At 42.3% G+C, this 24815-nt stretch overlaps 1 protein-coding gene across 1 annotated transcript in view; it reads right to left on the reverse strand.

Annotated features, from left to right (window-relative positions):
• Positions 1 to 24815, reverse strand: part of WWC2 (WW and C2 domain containing 2) — a 105505-nt gene that overhangs the window by 48565 nt on the left and 32125 nt on the right. The window contains exons 2-4 of the mRNA XM_063335566.1: positions 21247 to 21356; positions 2837 to 3040; positions 1763 to 1839 (exon numbers count right to left, since the gene is read on the reverse strand). Of these exons, the coding sequence (XP_063191636.1) occupies positions 1763 to 1839; positions 2837 to 3040; positions 21247 to 21356 (391 nt within the window). The remainder of the gene's footprint in view (positions 1 to 1762; positions 1840 to 2836; positions 3041 to 21246; positions 21357 to 24815) is intronic.

The following is a 24815-nucleotide window of genomic DNA, read 5'->3' on the forward strand; positions in this document are numbered from 1 at the left end:
TGGCTTTGGATGACAACACACTTTACGCTGATACAGATATTCTTGGACTGCACCCTTCTAAACTCTGTAGACAAGATTCGGGTCACCTATTTTAGGCACACGTGCAACTCAGACTTTGCAATGCCAGTAAATCAAGTGTTGGGAACCAGCAGGATATTAGGCTCCTTGACTCCAAGAAACAATGAAGAGAGGAAAGCACCTCCAAAAAATGAATTACTGTGATTAACGCATCTGCCTCTCTCCTCAATGAGCAGACATTGCAGATCTGCAGCCAAGAGGCGATTCAGTGCTTCTGCATGTTGAGCTGGGAGATGATCAGAGCTAAGTAACGGGAAAAACTGAGCACAGGACAATCTCTGAACTTTCCTCTCTTTGACTTGTGGGTGACTATATTTAATTTTGGTCATGTGTTTTGTTCTTCAACAACACTGTTAATTTCCCAAACATACCAGTGATCCCCTTGCCAAAGGGAACATCTCTTACTGCTCCACTCATTTTAGAAAGAAGTTCTCGCCTTTTCTTTTCATCCTTGTTCCTGACAGGGTCCTTTCCGCTGTTGATTTTTTCCTCCCACCTGCTCCAGTGTTGAAATAAGTTCTCTCAGTGACCACCTTCCCTTCTCCTTAAAGGATAAGGGACCACAAATCGAGATAGGTACGGATGAAAAGGTGTACAAGCCGTCAGGAGGGCAATATCCAGATGCCAGTTTTACAGTGTATTCCATCCCTGATTTAACCTGGGTTTTAAAATTTTAATGAGCTATTCCACAGTTCCTTTTAAACGTTAATTGTTTAGACTCCTAATCGTAACTCTTACTCCAGGTGAAGGAGGACGTTACTCTCGGAGGCTTCTCTGAGTGCTGCTCTGTGCGGAAACCAGGAGGGGGCAATGGAAGAGCTGAGTAACTGCTGTGGCTTGAGCCGCTTCTGCTCCCAGAGTCTGTATCCCAGCCCTCAGCGAAGGCCTGCGCTGTGAGGTGCTGTCTTTTTAACCTCCATGGTTTGATCTAATTTTTTTCATTACTAACTACAGAAAGCCTAGGCTATCCATCGAGCATTAATGTCACAGCTTAAATAAATGAACTCTCTATATAGATTTTAAATGTCTTCCACACCATTTCCTTTTTATTGAAGATAAATTCACTAGAAACTAACCTGTGAATGAAAGTTCTTTAGATGGAGTCTGTTAGTGACCACACTGAACAAACACAGTTGACCAAATAATGGATTTTTGCTCATTAGCAATTTCAAAATGTGAACACAAACTTTTCATTCTTGACCTGAACCGTTCCGTTTTGACAAGACAGAGCGAAGTTTCACACCATTATTGAAAAGCGTTTTTTAAACCAACAGAATTTGTGAGGCAGTTCATGGAGCTAATGGTGCATTTCTCACAGGAGAAAGATTGTGTGAAAACAGCCGTCTAGTTGCAGCTCACCTTGGCCTACTATTTTTCTATTTTCACCTAAAGATTTTTACTCTTCCTTTTAAAACCAAAAGCATACATGTGAAAATAGTTATCAGATTTATTTAAACCCACATCTAATTAGAATATCTGTGAAAGTTTCCCCAAAACGTGTTACCTGAAAGTAACAGACAGAGCTTTAAAAATTAATTAAAAACCTTTGAGTGGCATTTAATGTGAATATTAGGAGATTTCAGTACCAGGGTACAGGACGCATCTGCTAGTTCAATCTTTGCTTTTTCTATATTCATAAATTTTGCACACAGAATACAAATGAATACGAGTTTCACACACTCACCCTTAATCTTGTAGTGGAGATTTCAGCCTTCAGAATGTCAGGGTCATACTTTGTGCTTGATGAGGAGCCTGAGAACACTTTTTAAAAAAGACAAGACAGGACAAATATTTAAGTACTTTAAAATTATTAATTAGTCCCTTCCTCGATGAATCCACATTGATCTAAAACTACAAAGTAAAGAAAAACACATAATACTTTAAAAAAAAATAATAATCCTTTTATAGAATAGTCAGCATTGCAGGTTGGCAGTAATTAATGAATAATCTAAATTTTCACCCTTTTCCCCCTACCGCTATTTGGTATCTCTGCTCCTTTGCTTATCCCAGGATCCTAAAGTAGCACCTCATTCTCCCTGGCTTTCTATCCCTTGCTTTCTGTTCCCATTCTTCTAGCGGAGCCATCCTGCGTTCATCTCCTTCCCTGAAGTTGTAATTTCTAAGGACAATTCTGGAAAGAAGATGATTTATTCAGAAGCCTCAGTGGTCCTCCACTCAGTTCTTCCCCAGCTGTACACGTTACTTTTATCACGCTACCTACTTCTAAGACAGATGTTTGGCCAACAAGAAGCCTCTGACAGCACTTTACTGCATGCCAATTCCTTGCCCCACATTGTAACATGCATCTCCACTTCAGCCACAGCACACAGGCTACAAAATTATTGTACGCTATTCTCATAAAGCAGCAACAAATTCCTTTCTTGGTCTATTGCAGACACCTGTCAGCACAGTAGGGTCATTTCAGTTTGCAGCTGCAAAGTGCAAGAGACCCTATTTACTTTGAACCTAGATTTGGCAGAATTTTGTTCTGACAAGCTGCGTGACAAAATACATTTTAGAGCCAACTGCTCTAACCCACGGCTCAAAGGAGTTCAATTGTATCCGAGAGAAGAGGTGTCTCTCCAGCAGAATATCTTTATATTAAATAAAAATAATAAAAAAGTAGGGATACTATCTCTAAAAAAGCCAGCATACAAGGTGTTGATAGCAAACCTTGAAAATTCATCCTAAAGAGAAACAGGATCCCCTGCAAGGCACAGATCAAAAGAAGTTACATTGCGTTCTCTACTGTACTTACAGCTTGTACGAGAGCTTGATTTTTCTTTGTAGGCATCATTCAACCGTACGTACTCATCCAGTGCAAGTGCTAGCCTCTGTTCTTTCACCTGGTACAGTTCTTTCTGAGTACTGAGAGCATCCTGGGCTATCGTAAGATAATCTTTTAACATTCTCTCTTGTTCTTGCCTCCATTGTTTTCTGGGATCTTCTATTTGGGTTGTTTCTTTATAGGAGAAAAAGAAAGGATTTAAAGAGACCTCTGCTGAAATCTGTTGACAACTAAATTGTTTCTTTGCCTGTAATCCACAGTTATAGAAGCCTAAACCATAGCTTGCCTTTGGTTACTAAGCAGGTGCTCAATTTTATTTAAGCTTTTCTTTGCCACAATAGGGTGTGTAAGAAACAGTATTTAAGGGATCAACTGCAAAATTAGGGTACAATAGGTAAATGCTTACATAGATCATTCCCACATCTTCAACCTTGAATTAATAATATCCTAAAACTCAAGAAAAAAACCTTAAGTTTTTGCATCGGAGTATTTGGAAATAGTTGGATCAATGAAGTCTTTCAACGACATCTTAAACTTGAATGCATTTCTGAACAAAAATTAAAAGTAATCTTAGCTATTACATTTTTTTCCAAAACCCCTCCTCCCCACTTCATTAATTTTTACAGCCATATGTTATTCATGTTTTATAGTGGTTACCTCTCTCCTTTCCCTCTACAAAAAAAAGTTTTCTCTTTTCCCCTGTAACTGAACTACCAGATCATTAACTCTCCAGATCATCTCACCTAACTCTCTCCCCATCCCTGATAGGCACCTGATCCAAGATACAACTTTCTGTTATGGTCAACAGAAAAGGGACGTCACTCCATCAAAGACAGGGGCCCAAGAGACATGGGACCAAACTGCCTTTTTGAGGTGTCTACCTCTTTCCACTGCCAACCCAGGTAATACAAACGAGTAGGCTGGGACAGGCCATTAATTCACAAAGGGTTTCAGGTCAACCATTCCAACTCCAGCAGCCGCACAGAAGACAGACTTCCACAAAATGTGTAGACAAGAGGATTAGACATAACGTAGTAGCATATATTAAGAAAATATGTGACGAGATTAATCTAATTGTAGGTTTTAAGATTATTATTTTTTAATGTAAGCATGCAAACAGGAAGAGTTAAGGCTGAATGTTCGATCTTATCATAAATATTTCCTGACTTAGTTCAGCACTTTTTGAAGCTATACAAGGAACAGTCTTCCTTTAAAGCTGTACGAAGTACAAAAACCTTTTCACAAGACATAGCCTTGAAAAGTTTGAAATCTAAATGCATACGTGCACCACGCTGCATTTTCTTTGTAAGTTACATGCTATAAATCTACATAGATCTACAGAGAAAAAAAGTAACATTCAGTACCAAAGTATTTAAGTGCAAAGTATTTACTTCAGAATTTTTCTGCAAAAAGGAGGAGGGAAGTTTATTGTCTGTGCTAGATTTCTGCCACTTCAGTTCTCTGAATTGCTCTACTGTGAGAACCAAAGTGGGGGGGGGAAAGGGAACACGTGGCTGAAGACATGAGGGGAAAAAAAAAGAGAACTGCAGCAGAATCAGTCTGATTGCTCTAAACTGTAGCTGATGTGCACCCTTGGGGAGAAGGCACTCTTTCAACTCCATATATGACAACAGATTTTGTAACAGCAGAAGCTGAAAAGGAAAGGATCTGGTTAACAACAATTTCCCACACTGACTAACTGCCAGTTTTTCAAAAGCCGCCTTTGGTGTTAATATTACATAAACCAAAACACGTGCAAATGAAAAAAAGCATCCCATAAAACTAATCCTGTAGAATCCTACACTGACAATGTCTATAGAACTACTGATGCTTTTAAAACAAGCAAATAAATACACATACACCACCCCCCTCCCCATGCCAGTGACCCCCTCCACTATTTACAAACGTGACAAGCTTTTGTATTTCTGCTTGGGGAAGGTATTTCTTAGATGTACACAATGGATGCATAGAGAGTATAAATCACCTAAACCCAAGTGCGGTGCATTAAAGATTAAAGCAGAGAAGCTTTATACACAGTTGGTTTTCCAATAACCCCAACAGGAACATTCTCTTCAAAAACCTGACTATAGCTATGGACACGCACACATATATCCATGTTTACAGCCACCTGCTCTTCTCCACAAAGACATCAGGCACACAAAGAAGCAAATCGATAGCTTTTCTCTCCTAAACGGTCAACACATGTCCCTATCTGTGGCCATTTATTGCTGTTGGGCTTTAACACACCTCCACATTCACAGTTATTTACACAAGATAAGAAGTGCTGGTTTCCAGAGCTGTCCTTTTTTGTGAAGCAGGATGAAGAGCATGAAGCAGGACTCTCATGGGTCAATGATCAAATAGGATAAATGCAGTTATGTTGGTTTTTTAGAAGAATGTAACGATGTGATTGTGTTTTAAGAGTGCAACCAGCAGCCACCAAATAATCTTACAAGATTGGAAGGTCTCATCTTCGAGCATGTTGTAGGTAATTGCCTTGTAGGTTTTAAGTGAGGATTGCTCAACATGCTGCCCAAAGACCAAATGCAGCCTGCAGAGTCCTAAAACGTGGCCTATGGATGCCCTGTCCTTGTGACTGCAAGAGAAGGACAAAGCTGATCAACAGCAGATTATTTTGTATTGCTGACAAATGCAATCAAACATTTTCTTTTTCCCCTCTCCAAGCTGCGTGTGCAAAACAATACTACGATTATATGAGCTAACATCTTTATACTGACAGTCATAAACGAGGTAAAGGTAACCCTGCATTTTTAAAATTGCACACTGTAACTTCACCATACTGAGCTTTGGGTATTTATTTGCCTGTGTAGGTACATTGGCTGGTCAAATTATTCTCAGCCAATTCTGTCTGCACGCATTTTATTCTGGAACACATACTCCGTCAGAAAAATACATAATCCTGGAAAAAGCAAAGCATGAATGCTGGAATGACTATCCCAGAATTGTTATTCAACTTTTACCAAGCAGAGAAGGCTCTGGAGTATTTTTCACTCTATGTCGTCTTAAACAGTACAAAGTGGAAAACCCAAAAAAGCCTATCACTTGTTTGGCAAGTTGTTCATATAAATATATAAACGTGTGCCTGTGTAGCAGCACCACACGCTTATTCATCTATAATTTTCAGTTGTCTCAATTTTAATCAGTAGGTTTACCCCACAGAGAAAAAAAGAACTATGGATAATATTTCTTGTACTCTAGTGCTGCATTTTGAAAAGTATGTTCGTTTGAGCACATGTACCTTCCAAGAGCCAATAAATATTTTTTAAAAGCAGAGTTCTTTCAAAAACAAATATTTATACTTCTCAGAGTAAAGCCTCACAAAGATAAGGATTTTTTCCCTTGGACAGGAATGTTTTAAGCACCTGCTGTTAAGGTCAAACTCATACACAAGAATATTACTGAGGCAGTTACATGCGTGTCAATGAGGGAGCAGCCTGCTGAACATCTGAAAACGGCATGTGAAGCCCTTCATGTTTAAACCAAAGAGTGAGACTGAAACCAGAAAGAATATCTACACATTTTCCTGCCCTTATTATTCAACAGCTGATGTAAAATAAACTTGGAAGATCTCATCCCTTTTTTAGGGCAGATAAATGTTTCCACTGGTGACTGCAACAGGACGCCTTACAACCTTGTCTGCAGGAGATATGAATCATGCAACAGATTGCTAGCTGGACAGACAGGGAGATGTTATTTCTGCTGTTGAGGTGAGGAGTAAGCACTGGTTAAGAGCAGTACGCAGAGCTGTAGGGTTGTATCTATTCTAGAAAATTCTCACTGGACTTAGTCATCAGCAGTGGGGAACAAACAAACCATCCCCCTGGGCACCACCTCTCCAACACTTTCTGCACACCACCAGATAGTTAAATTCAAGAGTTTATCTCTTTCTGGAGGGCCACGAAGATGCTGTGACGGCTGGAGCCCCTCTGCTGTGAGGACAGGCTGAGAGTGTTGGGGGGGTTCAGCCTGGAGAAGAGAAGGCTCCGGGGAGACCTTAGAGCCCCTTCCAGTCCCTAAAGGGGCTCCAGGAAAGCTGGGGAGGGACTCTGGGTCAGGGAGGGGAGCCATAGGATGAGGGGGAAGGGTTTTAAACTGAAAGAAGGGAGATTTAGATGAGATATTAGGAAGAAATTCTTTGCTGTGAGGGTGGTGAGCCCCTGGCCCAGGTTGCCCAGAGAAGCTGTGGCTGCCCCATCCCTGGAGGGGTTCAAGGCCAGGCTGGACGGGGCTTGGAGCAACCTGGGCTGGTGGGAGGTGTCCCTGCCCAGGGCAGGGGGTGGACTAGGTGATATTTAAGGTCCCTTCCAACTCTAGCCATTCTATGATGCCATGATTCTTGTAGAGAAAATACAGAAGATATACTGGCCGTCGTTTTCCATGGCATAAGCTTAGATACGAACTAAAGGAATCTCCTTAAAATGGATCTTTAATCAACTAAGAGTTGTACATCAGGCTCTATCAAGAGCACTTCTTCGATTTAAAAAAATCTGTGTCTATCAATTTCCTCTGTCCCATCACAATGCAAAATAATGACCCCCAGTAACAGAATGAGAAGGGCGGTACGCCTAATAGTCAGGTTACATATTCCTAATTTGACTTGGGTTTAGCACCATTTGGCAAAGCCACTTGCAAATCAAAATTACTCAATTCTATTACGAGATCTTGATTTAAAACAGATTCATTTAACTTTAAACAAATTACTGCAAATGCCTAGTTAATAAATTTATAAAAAATTATAAACAAGCAATTTATTTCCTCCTGTTTTTCAAGATCCGAGTGCCTACCCGCACTGGGGGGGGGGGAAATTCTGCGAGACACGAGACGCTCAGGGTCTCGCCCAGCGGAACCACAGAAGCGGCAGGACAGCATGCTCCACCCAAGGACATTCCTGTCCCCTGGAACCATCACAGCCCAGTAATGCAGAAGAGGAAGCTGCTCTGGCTTTAATCACGCTGCTATTCATGAAAAGCGCTCTTCCTGGCCCGCTGCCAGCCAGGCTTGATGCGCCTAAAACTCAGTGAAGAATCTGGTCCAAACCATAATTCAAACCCAAAATGCCCAGACTGACTTTATGCCTTTAAAGTTTTGTTTATTCCTTTGGCTAGAACTTGGTTCAAGGGCAGCAATGTTATGCATGCTTTGTGTAATTATACATAAGATATATAGTATACATAGGATACAGGCATGCCATTTTTTTAAAATGAGATATTTCCATATGTTATGTTGCTGTCTGCTACTAAGGAGGTCTGCCAAATTTTTACAGTCTACTTGAACAGAAGGAAACTATTATCTTATCAGCAGTAGATCGTATTTCCCTAAAATACATGAAATTAAAATCCCACTAGAAAATCCCACAGGGAAGGGAACAGCTCCCTGACGCCCTACTGCTAGACATGAGAGAATTGGACATTTTACTACAGGATTAACAATATGTGGAAGCAATAGTCTTCCAACATCTCCCCTTGCCAAACAAAATAATAGCATCGATTGGCTCTAGAACGACCCACGTGTAAGCTGCCTTCGGTCAGACACTTGCGTTTAGGCAACACGGTTAGAAAACAAGTACTCTCAAGGGGTCCCAATAAAAAAACATGCCAGAGATGCTAGATTGCTACTCAAGAAGGACACAAACGTAGCAAGACAAGACAAAATTGTGGCATATGTTCTTCCTGAAGAGAGAATTGTCATCTATTTAAACACATGCCCATATTATTCCAGTTTGTAAACGTAGCAGAATCACCATCTCAGAAGAGAAGCTCTTCCAAGGGAAGCTGGCTGACCTGGCTAGAAATGAGGACCAGAGACCTAAGATCTGTAGGAAAGATAAGCAGGGGGAAGCTGTGCGCCACAGCCAGAGCGACTGCAATAGCCCCCCTTTTTGGCAGTGATGGCACCATGTCACCTCAAAATACACTCCCCAACGTTAGGCATAGGCTCTTTTGCACAGACTCTGGTGCTCACTCAACCCACCACAAAGCCTATTCGATGTACTCGATGTACACCCAAGCACTCGCTGGCTCCAAAAGATAACATGAAAGCAGACACGTCACGTTCTGGCAGGTTAGGTGAGTTGTGCCATATTCCCAAACGAACCAGTACAAAGGAGGAAGAACCAGCCAGCTGGGGAAGGACCTAGACATCCTAATTTTGGCAGCAGCAAGCCTGCTTATGGATCTACTCATCCATTAGAATTTTAAGGATTGACCTACTCATCAATGCCATGCACCTTCTCCCTCATACACTAACTTACCGGAAAGTTTCCAGACCTGGAAACCAGGGCTACAAGACAAGATATTGTATTATATTGGTGGTAAAATGGCTGAGTCCCCAAAAGAGGGGGGTTCTGACTGCTGCAGAAGTGTGCCGCACACAGCTGGCTGTGCTCTGGGCTGCACCATGGCACAACTCGGCTTGATGCTTACTCTGTGTCAGGGTGGCAATTTCTCTGCCTGAAATAGTACACGATGAGAAGATAACGCCATTACACCCGACATCTCTGGTTATCTTGCATCCTAATTGCAGGACTACTACCTCCAACCAAACAGAACCCCAGCTTCAAGCGACTAACACGGGCCTCAAAACCCCAAACACAACAGATGACGACATTCAGGATCCCTCATCACATTGCTTCTCCTGAACCCCAGAGGCTGAACGAAGCATGCAAGCGAAATCCAGCTTGTTTTTTCAACAGCCCCCGATGCCTTTGGTGTGGCAGGATTACATCCTGCTCCACAGAGATGGTTCAAGAAGGAGGGGACACCTGGAAAGCAGCCTACTGAAAGCAGCGTACTGAGGGGAAGCTCCTGGGCATGCAAGCCAAACTGGGGCCAGCCGCAACGAGGAATCAAGGTTTCAATGGTATCTTGCACAAAAAAGTCTCAAGACGGCACAAACGCAATCAACAACAAGCCTTTGACATATAAACATCAGAAGAGGAGAAATGGTGTCTGGTATCAACCATCACAGGATGACGCAAGTTAGCTCAGTGGTGGGTGGTGAAAGCAATTTTATCAACAACAGTACGTAATCACTATGGGTATGTTTATTCTGCAAGTATATCCCACGTTTCTTGATAAACAAACTGGCTTTCAAATCTCCAGTACTTTTCCCTGCAATCAGACAAAAATATACTTGGGGGGAAAAAAAAAAAAAGAGTGCAAATATTACTTCATTGTACTGCAACTGGCATAAAAACATTGCAGGCAACCGAGACGCAAGTCTTAATGAACAGCAAAGAAGCAAATGCAGTAGCACTAGTTTCAGGGCGAAGCGCCAAGTGTTACTAGACTGGCTTAAGGAACGCACTTTACTGTTTACATACCAGAGGCTTTCTGAAAGCATTTTTTACCCCTTATTCCTTTTACCCCCGCTTTTTAAAATCCTTAAAATTCAAACTCAAACAAGAAAAGCAATGCGTATCCACAAATTTGGGGAAGAATTCACAAACAAATATTACATCATTTCACACCGATATATTTGTTCAATAGGTACATAAAAATAAAGAATGGCACATTACAGAGACAGCAGTTTCAGTAAGACTGTGCAGCCCAACAAGGTGACATACATAGCGTCTTAAAAATGATCTAAAACATTGCTGGATACTCAAAGAAAATCACATTCTACCACATAATAAGACGGAATATGGGATCTAAAGAGAGACATGAAGGAAAATTAGGTTATTCAGAGTATGCTCTGAACCGAGCTCTCTACAGATTGTTTCCTGCCACAGAACTCGCACACAAAAAATGCCTCCTCTCTTCCAGACACCTTCTTCGCTTTCCCATAAAATAATTCTGTGCTTGAATTTGAGTAATGAGATAAAATGAGAATGTTTTCCAGCTCTACTGTGCAAGCATGAGCAGATTTCCAAGAAATATTTATTCAGAGATTTTTATGAAGAAATATTGAACATGTTACCCATATGGCACATTAGTTTCCTCTAGATATTGGGTAGCATATGCTTATATATCTCAGAGTCAAATGCAGTAGAAACTCTGAGCATTTTGCTCTACATTATCCTCTAAGTAGGAAATGTTCTACCGCTATGGCTATCAGAACAAGACTTAAGAAAAAGATGCCAGTATGCTCTTTACATAAAAGTCAGCAGCTAAAACCATCTTTAATGCAGAGCCTTCTCTGCTCGAGCCCTCCTTCTGCAGCCAGCATGCACCAGATTACTCTAATCCCTTCGGATAGCCAGGGGGCAGAGAAGGTACCTATAAATAAGATTCAAGATAAGATATATCCTGCACTTGGGTTTTCACCATTTGTGTTTGCTGACAGTAAAGAGTCTTCATGATTGTTTCCCAAACGCTTGCATGTCACTACTTGCTTAGAAGATGGTGATGGGTTGTGGGAACAAACAGTACACATTTATGATCATGATACACCATTTGACTCACACCCTCAAGCTTATAGTAATTGCAGACTCATGGTGGGATTTTCAGATATCTTCCTTGTCTGAAAATACAATCTGGCATACTTTCATAGAGGCAGATGTACTAGAGGCCCTGGCTGGAGCAGAGAAGAGTCAGTCTATCCACAAAAAATCCCTGTGTTAAATAAATTAGTTGCCCAGGAGTAAACTGGCATGAAAGCCTTTAAGATGACAACAAGAAATAGAATACTTGTAGTTAAAATATTGTGCTCCAAGTGTCAAACAGTGTAAGTAAACAGCTAGGCTTTGAAATTTTAAGAAGGAAGGAAACCAAGTGGGGAAACAGGGACCTCCGATGAATTCTATTCTCGAGCTAAGCAGACACAAATCCCTCTACCTCTGTGCTTCCTGATGTTTTATCATCACTGACTCAATTTTCTTCCTCTTTGTGGACGAGGATCTACTTCCTGCCCTAGTAAACTCCTCTATTACCCCCTTTTAGTATTTTAGGTGGGTAGTGATGAAGTGGGTAGGAGGAGCCCAAAATCAATTAAAAGAGATTTTAGAGCCTTGGGATGGCTGCTTAAGGAATCAAGAACGCAAGTTGTGTTCTCCTCTATCCCTTCAGTGGCAATCATGAATGAGGAAATTAACAGGAAGAGGCAACAGGTCAACCCCGTGGCTCTGGGACTGGTGTTATCAGCAGGGCTTTGGGTTTTTTGATCACAGGCTGCTATAGGAGTCACCTGACCTGCTGGCGGCAGGTGGAATGCACCTGTCCCAGAAGGGGAAAAGAATTTTGGGGCAGGAGTTAGCAGGGCTCATTGACAGGGCTTTAAACTAGATATGAGAAGGGAAGGGGAGATAACTGGGCCCGTCAGGAATAAACCCAAGGGAGGCATCCCAGGGCTTGAAGGATGGTGGACTAGCAAGGACTCTGGCTCTGCCATTTCATTTGAGAGAAGGGACAGACGTTTAGAAATCATGGAAGCACCTGGGAAGGGTCTGGTGGGAAATGGGGTCCACACTCACAAAAAGGTGTTGGAATCATTAGCTCATCTGAAGTGCATTTATACCAATGTATATGCGCAACAAACAGGGGGAGCTTGAAGCCATGATGCACCAGGAAAACTATGACGTAGTGGCTATCACAGAAACATGGTGGGATGTCTCACATGACTGGAGTGCCACAATCGATGGCTACAAGCTCTTCAGGAGGGACAGACAGGAAAGGAGAGGTGGTGGAATGGCCCTGTATGTTAGAGAATGCTATGAGAGCTCGGAAATCAAGTATACTGATGGTGGGGTGGAGAGTGTTTGGATTAGGTTAAGGGCCAATAAAGCTGATATTGCTATGGGAGTCTGCTACAGACCTCCCAACCAAACCAGTGAGGAGGATGAAGCTTTCTATAAGCAGCTGGGGGAAATCTCGCAGTCACTTGTCGTTGTTCTTGTTGGGGACTTTAACCTCCCGGATATCTGCCTGGAATACAACACAGCAGAGAGGGAACAATCCAGGAGATTCCTGGAATGTGTGGAGGATAACTTCCTCACACAGCTGGTAAGTGAGCCGACCAGGGAAGGTGCCCTCCTGGACCTGCTTCTTGTGAACAGGGAAGAACTTGTGGGGGAAGTAAAGGTTGGTGGCCATCTAGGGCACAGTGATCACGAGATGATCAAATTTCTGATTCTTGGAGAAACAAGGAGAGGGGTTAGTAAAACTGCCACCTTAGACTTCCAGAGGGCAAATTTTGACCTGTTCAAAAGACTGATGGACAAAATCCCTTGGGAGGCTGCCCTGAAGGATATAGGAGCCCAGGAAGGCTGGACATACTTCAAGAGAGAAGTCTTAAAGGCACAGGAGGAGGCTGTCCCCGTGTGCTGAAAAACAAGTAGGTGGGGAAGGAGACCGGCCTGGCTAAACAGGGACCTTTGGCTGGACCTCAAGAACAAAAGGAGAGTCTATGACCTCTGGAAGAGGGGGCAGGTCTCTCATGAAGACTATAAAGACGTAGTGAAGCTTATGCAGGGAGAAAATTAGGAGAGCCAAAGCGCAGCTAGAGCTCAACCTAGCTACAGCTGTTAAGGATAACAAAAAATGTTTCTATAAATTCATTAACAACAAAAGGAGGATTAGGGAAAATCTCCCTCCCTTACTGGATGCAGAGGGAAACAGTCACGAAGGATGAGGAAAAGGCTGAGGTGCTCAATGCCTACTTTGCCTCAGTCTTTAGCAGTGGAACGAGCTGTTCCCTGGACACCCAGCCTCGTGAGCTAGGACACAGGGAGGGGAAGCTGGACGAGGTCATCACAATTAAAGAGGAAGTGATCTGTGACCTGTTACGCTGCTTGGATGCACACAAGTCTATGGGACCAGACGGGTTACATCCAAGAGTGCTGAAAGAGTTGGCAGACGTGCTCGCCAAGCCACTTTCCATGATCTACCTGAAGTCATGGCTAACTGGGGAGGTCCCAATGGACTGGAGGGTGGCAAACGTAGCACCCATCTACAAAAAAGGCAGAAAGGAGGATCCAGGAAACTACAGGCCTGTCAGTCTGACCTCAGTGCCAGGGAAGGTCATGGAGCAGATCATCTTGAGTGCCATTACAAGTCATATAATGGACAAGCAGGGGATCAGGCCTAGTCAGCATGGGCTTATGAAAGGCAGGTCCTGCCCGACGAACCTGATCTCCTTCTATGACAAGATGACCCGATTATTGGATGAGGGAAAGGCTGTGGACATTATCTACCTAGACTTTCGAAAAGCATTTGACACTGTCCCCCATAGAATTCTCATGGAAAAACTGGCGGCTCATGGCCTGGATGAGCATACGATCTGCTGGATCAAGCACTGGCTGCACAGGCGGTCCCAAAGAGTGGTGGTCAATGGAGTTAAATCCAGCTGGCGGCCGGTCACAAGTGGTGTCCCTCAGGGCTCGGTGTTGGGACCATTTCTGTTTGACATCTTTATTTATGACCTTGATAAGGACATAGAGTGTATCATCAACAAGTTTGCAGATGACACGAAGCTAAGCGGGAGTGTTGATCTACATGGGGATAGGGAGGCTCTACAGAGAGACTTGGATAGATCGGATCAATGGGCCAACGCTAACGGTAGGAGCTTCAACAAGGCCAAGTGCCAGGTCCTGCACTTGGGCCACAACAACCCCATGCATCGCTGCAGGCTTGGGGCAGTGTGGCTGGAGAGCTGCCTGGCAGAAAAGGACCTGAGGGTTCTAATTGACAAGTGGCTGAACAGGAGCCAGCAGTGTGCCCAGGTGGCCAAGAGGGCCAATGGCATCCTGGCTTGTATGAGAAATAGTGTGACCAGCAGAAGTAGGGAGGTCATTTTCTCCCTGTACTCACCACTGGTGAGGCCACACCTTGAGTATCCTGTGCAGTTTTGGGCACCTCAATATGAGAGAGATATCAAGGTGCTGGAGCGAGTGCAGAGGAGGGCAACGAAGCTGGTGAAGGGCCTGGAGAATAAATCTGATGAGGAGCGATTGAAGGAGCTGGGACTGTTTAGTTTGAGGAAGAGGAGGCTGAGGGGAGACCTCATCGCTCTCTACAACTACTTGAAAGGACACTGTAGAGAGGCTGGTGCTGGTCTCTTCTCACTGGCAATTAGCGATAGAACAAGAGGGAATGGGTTCAAGCTGCAGCAGGGTAGGTTTAGGCTGGACATTAGGAAAAAATTCTTCCCAGAAAGAGTGGTCAGACACTGGAACAGGCTGCCCAGGGAGGTGGTGGAGTCCCCATCCCTGGATGTGTTTAAGACTCGTTTAGATGTGGTGTTAGGGGATATGGTGTAGGGGAGAACTTTGTAGAGTGGGGTTGATGGTTGGACTCGATGATCCCAAGGGTCTTTTCCAACTTAAATGATTCTATGATTCTATGAAACAGTGGTAGAAAGTCTGTGGGAAAGGTGCATTCATGCTTCCAGAGTGGACAATTAAAACTAAGTAGGGAAGAGCTGCAGAAGCAGAGAAGGTAGATGCCCAACTCGTTTTTGAAGAAAAGTGCTGGGGGTGAAGGGCAGGGAGAAAAATCATCATACTGAATGCAAAATCCAGAGTGGCAAAAAAAAAATTATGTGATGGACTGAAATACTACTGGGCTAGGAGTAACTATTCCTTCCCATCCTTATCTTTTAAATACTGTCATTCAGTACCTTTCTATTACTTTTGCCACTAAACATTACCAACAGGAGAGTACTTATTTTATAGGTTAACTAGATCAATGCAATGAAGAAAACAAACACTTGCCGGGCTATTCCTGAGCCTGAAAACAAGAACTGGAAGTAAAGGGGATAAATTACTTAGGAATACGTAGGGTGCTGAAGGCAAGGCAGAACTTATGATCCAGGATTCCCTCAGACTCTTCATGTCAAGTCAGACGTGGAAGTTTCCCTTTCTTGCTCCTATCACCTTTGCAGCCGTTCATCTACACACATCCCATGGAATTATTTGGTTCAGAAAACCTGAGCGGCTGGGGGGAGGCAGAGGAGGTAGGGAATGACAACTCACACACCTCAGGATGCAGAGTGCTGCCCCTTTGTCTTCTGTGTTTACTACACATCCTCACACTGACACAACTGGAGGGCAGGAACTGGAGCAAGCCATGACTGCTGCTTCGGCTGGCACCAGCACCACACCTGGAAATCACAGCCTCAGAGTCACTGCTTCCTGGCAAGCCTGCATGGGGCGCGGAACCGATGAAAGTTCAAGGGTGTCATTTCAAAACACCTTTAAACCAACGCTACCACGAAAAGCAGCTGTCCCTCGTCTCTTCCACCTGGCTGTTCATTCATCTCTCCAGGTCACCTTCCCTCTCTCGCCTGCATAAAGAGGGGTGTGGAAAGGAGAACAAATAGTGACTTCCCCCCCCCCCCCGGATTAGTTTCAACTCGAATCAGTTCCCTGATCTGATTCACTGTCTGGCCATGCAAGCATTCATGCCAGTATAAGCAAAAACATTGCAGGGACAGAACAAAAGGCCAGAGGTAGCAACAGAGCAGGACCAATTCTTTCAGAGATTATATCAGCTTAAAAGTGTTTGCAAATCCAGGCTCTAAGAGCATAAATGTTTGCATCTCAGCCACTTAATACCTGATGTTGAAAACCCTGCAAGAAGAATTGAAAAAATGTGAAAATGATGACTTTGCCTGTAGATATACAAAATGGAGTAATAGGTTTGTGTTAGTTTTGTTATTGCCTTGAGTTCCTAACCACATTATTTAGCAAAATTAGTAAATTTTAGCAAATTAGACGCCTGAAGCAGAGTACACAAAGGCAATGAGGATTATAAGGGTGAACAGCATAAACGAAAAAAATCTTTGGACTCTCCCAACCCGCAGTAAGAAGGATTCTGCAGGAAAGGAACTCCTCCATCCCTGGCCACCAAATAATATCCCTTCAGTCATCCCTCTAAAGGGCGCTACTGAACCACAGGGTAAGCATTTAGGTTCTTATGGTATTAGCTACCCACATCATATGCACGTTCTGCCTTGCCAGATGGCCTGTAATCTGGTCTCCCTTGAAGCTGAAAGCATCACATTAAAACTCCTAATTGGGGTAATATATTCATAAAGTAATGACCTCAGTCAGTGTTTCTCAAAGTGGGTTACGTCATCCAACAGGATCATGAGAAAGTTCCAAGGCAATCAGTAAGAGCTAGAAAAAAACCCCAACTGCATTTGAAAAAAACCTCATAGAAATATACAAAATTATAGAAAATGTGTGATGATAATAAAACCAAATTATACTTAAACATATTGACACCCAAAGCAAGTTCCTCAAGTCTGAGGGAGTGTTGTACAACTGCAGACTGCTCACAGCCAACTCTTACCCCTCTCTGTGGAGGAGAAATTGAGTTTCCACTGGCAGTTAAGGCAAGTAGGCTTTTCTCAGGTTTATATGGGAAAAGGGAAGGTAAAAGACTAAGACAAGTAATTACACAAATAGGGAAAATATTTAATTTAAAAAAATAATATTGATTTAAATAATTTTTGAAAAATTGACATTACAGAAATTTGTTAGAATTTTTAGAACTTTTGTTTTTCAAGAAAGTCCAGTACTGCTTTCTTGAAATCAGTGTGAGTTTTGCCAATATCCACCCTTCAAGAGGAGCAGAATTAAGTCCCGCACCAACAACTAACGGAAATTGCATCCTTAACATTTTCGACCTTGAGTTTTTAACACAAAAGGAGGGAACAACCGTCAATAAGACCTTCTGAATTTACAGTCTATCGTGCTACGGTCTAGCCTGCTGCTCATAGGTTATTGGGTTGGTTTGAGAAATTTAACAAGATCGGTCAGTTTTACTACAACGGCTCCACAGTCCTGTGGACAGCCTGAAACTTCACAGTTGTATCAAATGTAGCTTTGTACAGAGGCACACAGTAGGAATAATATTAGAAAGGGAAACAATAAAGAGGCCAGGCAATAGAGAAGCTGTTCAGAATAATTAATTATGGGATGCAGGAGGAGAAAATCAATGGGCTTTCTCTCAAAACAGTTTTCTGAAATTAATTCAGCCAGAAGGCAGCAAACATGGAACGTCTTTAGTCACCTCTCCCTACCTAACACATGGAAGCAGATTTCTTCCCAAGGCGCTACCCCTCTAGTTGCTATTTACGGGTCCTAAATTTCACTTTATCCAACCTGATTTTCAGGCATCTATCCATTTGGTCCTCCTGCTAGCAGTGGGTACGCTTTTTCTCCCTCATTGGGCTTCTCTGTCCAGTAAAAGAGAGAATTAATCCAATTATAATCGATACAGGTAAAAGAGCAAAGGAGTCTTCCTTGTTCTAACATAGCCACTCTCCTGAGAGAATTTAAACAGTTCAAATCCAAAAAGCATATTGAACACATCTGAATTATTACACCACTAATAAAGCAGTAAGCAGGGGCAAAACCTGCTTTCTAGAAAGGCTTTTCCCCCCCCTAATTATTAGCGTTCTCCATACTAGAGATTTCAAGAGCATCAAAACAATACATGTACCCCAGTCAGATGAAGTTACAATCGTCACATTTGGCGCAGACAAACGATCTACTCACGAGAATCTCAGGCAGTTTACCTCCCAGAAACCCAAGAGTACTCTCAGCACAACATTTTGCAAAATACAGTGTACAAAACTAAAATATGCCACTTTACAAAATAAGAAGTTTCACTGAAATTGCTACAAAGCAACACATACATTAATATAACAGGAACCGAATGCACTACTGAACAATGGATGGAAACCACTTTAAGTAGACCAAAGTCCAAAGTACACCATTTTGTCATCCATCATACGCATTAACATAATATAAAGAAACCTAGCTAATTGTCCCAGCCACAGAAAGACACGTGTACAGATGATATATACAACTCTTCTCTATTAAGTGGAAGCATTAGTGTTTGCAGTATATTAACAATTTTCAAGAGAATTCCAAGACAACGCTGTTCAAGCCTCAACATCTTACATGCGTGTGAAGCAGAACTTCAACTCATGAACAGCTTATAATATTCAGGAACTCGCCTTCAACGCACAGAAGTAGCACTTAAAAGTAAAGAAAATATTTAACCTCTGGAAAAATAAAAGGCAAGAAAGCTACAAGACAGATTTTTAGAACTGATTAAAGGTTTTGAGCTTGCATGAAATAAAAGAGGACGATTATCAGAGCAGCAATCTGAAAGCACTTTCAAAACACCCAGAAACGCAGACTACTCAAATTTTTATAGCTTTAAGTTTTATAGTTTTGGCCAAATCAGAAGCTAAAGACGAATTTCCTCTGATAATAGCATTTAGATTCAGAAGCAAATCCTTTACTTTCTTGACCTTTTGAATTCAATCAAGTATGTCCCTATTTTTTGAAGTTCAGGAATGTTTAACAACCCCCATAAAATTAGAGGACTTTCATTGTTATTCCAATAAAGCAGGGCTATAAAAGCCCAAAGGAAGTTATGTGGTGGGATTCAGTTCAGGGTTAGGTGTGTATCTCATAGAATGGCTAGAGTTGGAAGGGACCTTAAAGACCACCTAGTCCAAACCCTGTGCCATGGGCAGGGACACCTCCCACCAGACCAGGTTGCTCCAAGCCCCGTCCAGCCTGGCCTTGAACCCCTCCAGGGATGGGGCAGCCACAGCTTCTCTGGGCAACCTGGGCCACTGATTCACCACCCTCACAGCGAAGAGTTTCTTCCCAATATCTCATCTAAATCTCCCCTCTCTCACTTCAAAACTGTTACCCCTTCCTGTGGCTCTGCTCCCTGATCCAGAGTCCCTCCCCAGCTTTCCTGGAGCCCCTTTAGGGACTGGAAGGGGCTCTAAGGTCTCCCCGGAGCCTTCTCTTCTCCAGGCTGAACCCCCCAACTCTCTCAGCCTGTCCTCACAGCAGAGGGGCTCCAGCCCTCTGAACATCTTCATGGCCTCCTCTGGACCTGCTCCAACACATCCATGTCCTTCTTGTGTTGGCCCCAGAGCTGGAGGCAGCACTGCAGGGGGGTCTCCCCAGAGTGGAGCAGAGGCACAGAATCCCCACCCTTGCCCTGCTGCCCAGCTGCTGGGGATGCAGCACAAGGCGCAGTTGATTTTCTGGGCTGCGAGCACACATTGCTGACTCATGTTGAGCTTCTCATCCACTGGTACCCCCAAGTTCTTCTGGGTAGGGCTACTCTCAATCCATTCTCTGCCCAGCCTGTATTTGTGCTTGGGATTACAGGTGTTCAGTAAGCACAGCAGATATCTAATGTCCCATTGCAGTTATCAGAGTTCCAGTCCAACCCAACCAAAGGAGCTTAAATTAGCTCATCTTCAAAGCAGATGCCCAACCAGTCAGCTGCTTCACACTTCACATTACGCTGACTGTATTGGCTAGATAACTATTGACTACAAAAGCAGCTTAGACATCAAGGTTGATTCACTTGTCCATACATTTGAGATAGCATGGGGTAACAAGCCTTGTCTCTAGTTTTTTTTCCAGAAGACCATTGGTCTCTTAATGTCCATGCCATATCTGCTGAACTTATGGAGTTGTTCCTGATAACCTAAAGCATCTCAAATGGCCATAGATACCTTACTGTTTTTTAAGTACACAGCACTGCTATCATAGATGCAGGCACCTATATTCAGGTATTGATCTCAAATGGAATCTCTTATTTTATGTTATTAAAGACAATTTCTGAGAAAATAGAAAAAGGTATGAATTAATATGGAGTAATAAATGCATAAAAAGAAGATAGAAACACTTTCAGGAATATATTCATTTCAGTAAGTCTAACAAGCACTGTATTTCAAATTTTGCTATAGTTTTGTATGGTTTAGACATAATTCCCATGCAATTAAAAATATATGTAGAAACAGATGTAGTCATTTTGTACCAGCAGATTTTCTTGTAAGCCTTTTAAAGCCAATAACATTACACCAAAGGGCAAATATTCCTCAGCATTTTGATTCCCCACTCCCTTTCCAATTACTCCAAAATATAGCATTATTTATAGCCTGAAATGTATTCTAGAACATTCCCAGAACTGCAGTGCATTTGCCAGACCTCATATACAAGTTACAAATACCCGCCACGCTCCATGCTACCTTATCTACCATAGTTCTGAAGCCAGTTTTTGTTACTTGTTTGAGACTCTGCCAGCGCGTGTTGCTGAATAGCCAAACATCCTACACTTTACAGGTACTAACAGACGTAAACCATCTTTACTTACTACACATTATATGGACTTCTTCCACAGAAAAAGATGAAGAGTTGTATGAATAATTTTGAGCCAGCTATAATGCATCTGCAACCATCCCCAACAAATCCATGCACACAAATGGGATCATTTGTCTGCTGAAAATCAGAAACTGGTAGTTTAACTATACTTTTCTCACAAGAAATCTTTCCCTGCTCCCAGTCATGCTTTAGAAGCTTCTCAGGAAAGTCTAATCAAGGTGCGCCTTCTTATATAACCACTATTTGAATAAATAAATTGAAAAATACTTACGGTTGATGTGATCAATATAGTATACACCAATCTGAGGATCATACGCAGCTTCCCATCCCCATGGCAGTTCATCCCCAACACAATCCGCAAATGACAAGGGCTTTGTTAACCTAAAAACAAGGGAACAACTTAATGGCATAGCTTTTCTCTATCTCTATCTCATAGAAAGATAGCAGGGAGAAAAGAGAGAAAAATTTTTTCTCACTCTTAAAGTTTAGGCTCTTGATGGTTTTTGCCCTATTCCATCCTTCTGAATTCATTAACTCCAAGAACATAATGTAAGTTATTGCAAACACTTTTCAGTACGGGCACTCAAGTGAGAAATTCACTGCAACATCTTTCACATTTGACAGCTTAAAATTAAACAACAACCAATAGCTTGTGAAAAAGAAAAGAAAAGTCTACACTCCTATTTGTCCCGAAGAAGTGGACCCTTCAACCTTAAGTCTGTGATGAAAGCCCAGGATTTCAAGGCTGTCATCTCTAATGACCACAGACGAGAAACTCAGCAAAGAGCACACAACCCTCTAAGATGCAGTTAGCAGCACTTACCAATCCACATACTTGAATAAAACAAGCAGCAGTGTGGAGAAGGAGTGCATAGAGTAGACATTTTATAAGTAACATTTAATGGGCCTTCAGATGTTCAGATGGTACCTTTCTAGGAAGACAGACAAAGTTTTTCATTTTAATAATGGAGCACCTATTTGTTATAAGACATAGATTGATAACAATAATACACGGGCTCTTTTCCAACTGAAGCTGAGCAAAGCTCTACATCGCCATACTTTTGCCACCTTTTTTTTTTTTTAAATGAGTATTAAGTTTCCTGTTGATAAAACCACAGATAAATGCCACGTCTCATCTACTGATATATTTAATAGGAAGACAAGAGATTTAAAGTTTTATTGTCACCATAGTGACAATAAGATTAGTGCATATCCAGAGTTAAAAAAATAAATCCTCAGAGTAAGATTATCAAGAGCAATTTGTGGGACACGTGAGCATCACCTCCTTTGCTCACTGCTGCTTAAGTTCTATCACCTAAGACTGTTTTTTCATCTCATCTTCTAAACTCTATACAAATAAAAAGCTAACAGTCTGATTCATGTATGCTTTTCTGTGTTTCAGTATTTTTTCTTTAATTAGTTTCTGACCAAAAGAAACTGGTTTATTGACATTTTTGTGAGGAATGAAAGAGGATAGTACATTTTACTTTCTACAAAATGAATGGCCTTTTTTGTGTAGAAAACACTACATAGAAAAGACTTTACAAAACTATTGAATTAGATTTTTCTTAGAGCTGAGGAAACAGAAATTTGAGCACAGGTTTGATTTAGAAATCATTGTCCCACAAATATATTATTACTATTATTATTGATGGATCTGACCTGTCAATTCTTTAAGTAGGGCAACACTTTATTCCCCCAAACTAGGGTTGCAGAATTTACAAAAACCAAGCTCTTACAATCCAAAATCTCTGCAGAGTGTAGATCGATTAATTCTTTTAAAATTTCTTCAAGGTTTACAACAATCCTATGAAGGTTACTAATGCTTAATTTTGAGGTCCTGAACAAATGCACAAATAAGGCAAGTTTGCTAATTTATTGCCACTTACAAACTGCTGTGCAAAACCACTAAACATGCTGAACACTATTACAAAATTCAGGCGAGATTAACAATGTGGGATTACAACTGGATCACTAGGATATAAAATATGGACTGTAAGTAGCACAAGCAAGCTGTGAGAAAAGTCCTGTTTACTGGGAGAGGTTCTCCACGAGAATGGCCAGCCACATACACTTTTCTCAGTTGAGTGACAAGGTGTAGCTTCTGTAGTACCTGTTCTTCTCAACCGTAACCCACTATATGCTGCCTCACAGTCCAAGAGCTCCTTTTCTAAAGAAAATCTTAAACGGACATGACCTATCCTCCTCATTATGGTGCAGGAGAGGACATCCCACCAAAGCTGTATGGGGTAAACTCCCTGGCGATCTCCAGGGAGAGACCAGGTCTGTAGCAAGCCAAGTCTACCCTTTGTATCGTCTCCCGCTGCAGACATACATTTTTAAATCCAGACATGGCACTGCTCTGAGTGAAGCTGCTCCAAGAAGGAGCTCTCCACAAACCCCAGCCGTGTCCGGGATGGCAGCTACGCCATGTGTGGGCTAATGACTGCCCACAAAGCACTGCCATGCCCAATACACGCACCCAAATGCTACCTACTCATACTTACCAACATCAAGTGAGCTGGAGAGGGACCCTTGACAAAGGCATGTAGTGATGGGACAAAGGGTAATAGCTTCAAACTGGAAAAGGGTAGATTTAGACTGGATATCAGGAAGAAGATTTTCACTATGAGGGTGCTGAGCCCCTGGCCCAGGTTGCCCAGAGAAGCTGTGGCTGCCCCATCCCTGGAGGTGTTCAAGGCCAGGCTGGATGGGGCTTTGACCAACCTGGTCTAGTGGGAGGTGTCCCTGCCCAGGGCAGGGAAACTGGAACTTGGTGATCTTTAAGGTCCCTTCCAACCCAAACTATTATATGATTAGCGTTTTGTTAGAGCTAGACAGAAAGAGATGGCTCTTAGGAAAGAAGGAGAAGCCTGTTAAAGCCAGGATAATGCACACAGTCCCAGCTTCAGCTGGGCTGCCTGCAGCAGACTGCACCCAGGGTACCCATGTCAGGGAGTCCCCAGGCCACTACTGCTCCAAGAGAGCATCACTGACATAAAAGCAGCAGCCCCTTGGTGAGTTTGGTTCCTCACGTCAACCTGTGCCAACTACAAGGGCACATCTTGCTGTGAACAAAGTCCTGCCTCAAATTAGATTACAAATGTGGATTTTCATTAAACATCTTAAACTGAATAAATGTTCAACATCATCCTTAACCTTAACATTATAATATTAACTCAAAACACAAGTCTTGTAGTTCAAGTAGAAAAAAATATTTGAAATACCATATAGCAGAGTAGGAATCATAACAAAAACCCGTATCAACATGGCCAGATGGTCTCTAATAAATTCACTCAGAACTCTGCATAAACATTCAATACTTTCACCAAAGATATACACCACAGTCAGCAACAACCACAGGATGTGATTTTTAAACCACCTCTACAGGAATTATCCAAACCCAATATTATCCTGGCTTTTCATTTGCACTCCACACCGATTTTACTTCTAATCAAATACTGACTTCTTCCTATTATAGCACTTTCTGTAGGTCAGACCACAGACACTCTGGTCATGGGGACATTCCGTCCAGGTGTTATCACCTGTCAGAAATTGGACACCATGAGAAAGAATAGCAGCTGCTCTCTCATCCCAGACACTCCATAAATTAAAGTGACACTAAAAAACTGTGGAAAAGTACTTGAAAGAAGAGGAGAGAGGCAGAGGCCCCGAAATACAGGCAGTACTGGACGAATTATTCTATAAATTCTACTCTGCTGGATCATGCTTGGACATCGCAGCCTTAAGACCTGAACTAGGTCAGGAGAACTGCTCCTGAGTAGATATTTAAAACACAAAAATGTTTGTACATAACATGATCACAATTACTTAAGAGCA

Source organism: Chroicocephalus ridibundus, chromosome 5, assembly GCF_963924245.1.
Source record: "Chroicocephalus ridibundus chromosome 5, bChrRid1.1, whole genome shotgun sequence".
In the NCBI taxonomy this organism is placed as follows: Eukaryota; Metazoa; Chordata; class Aves; order Charadriiformes; family Laridae; genus Chroicocephalus; species Chroicocephalus ridibundus.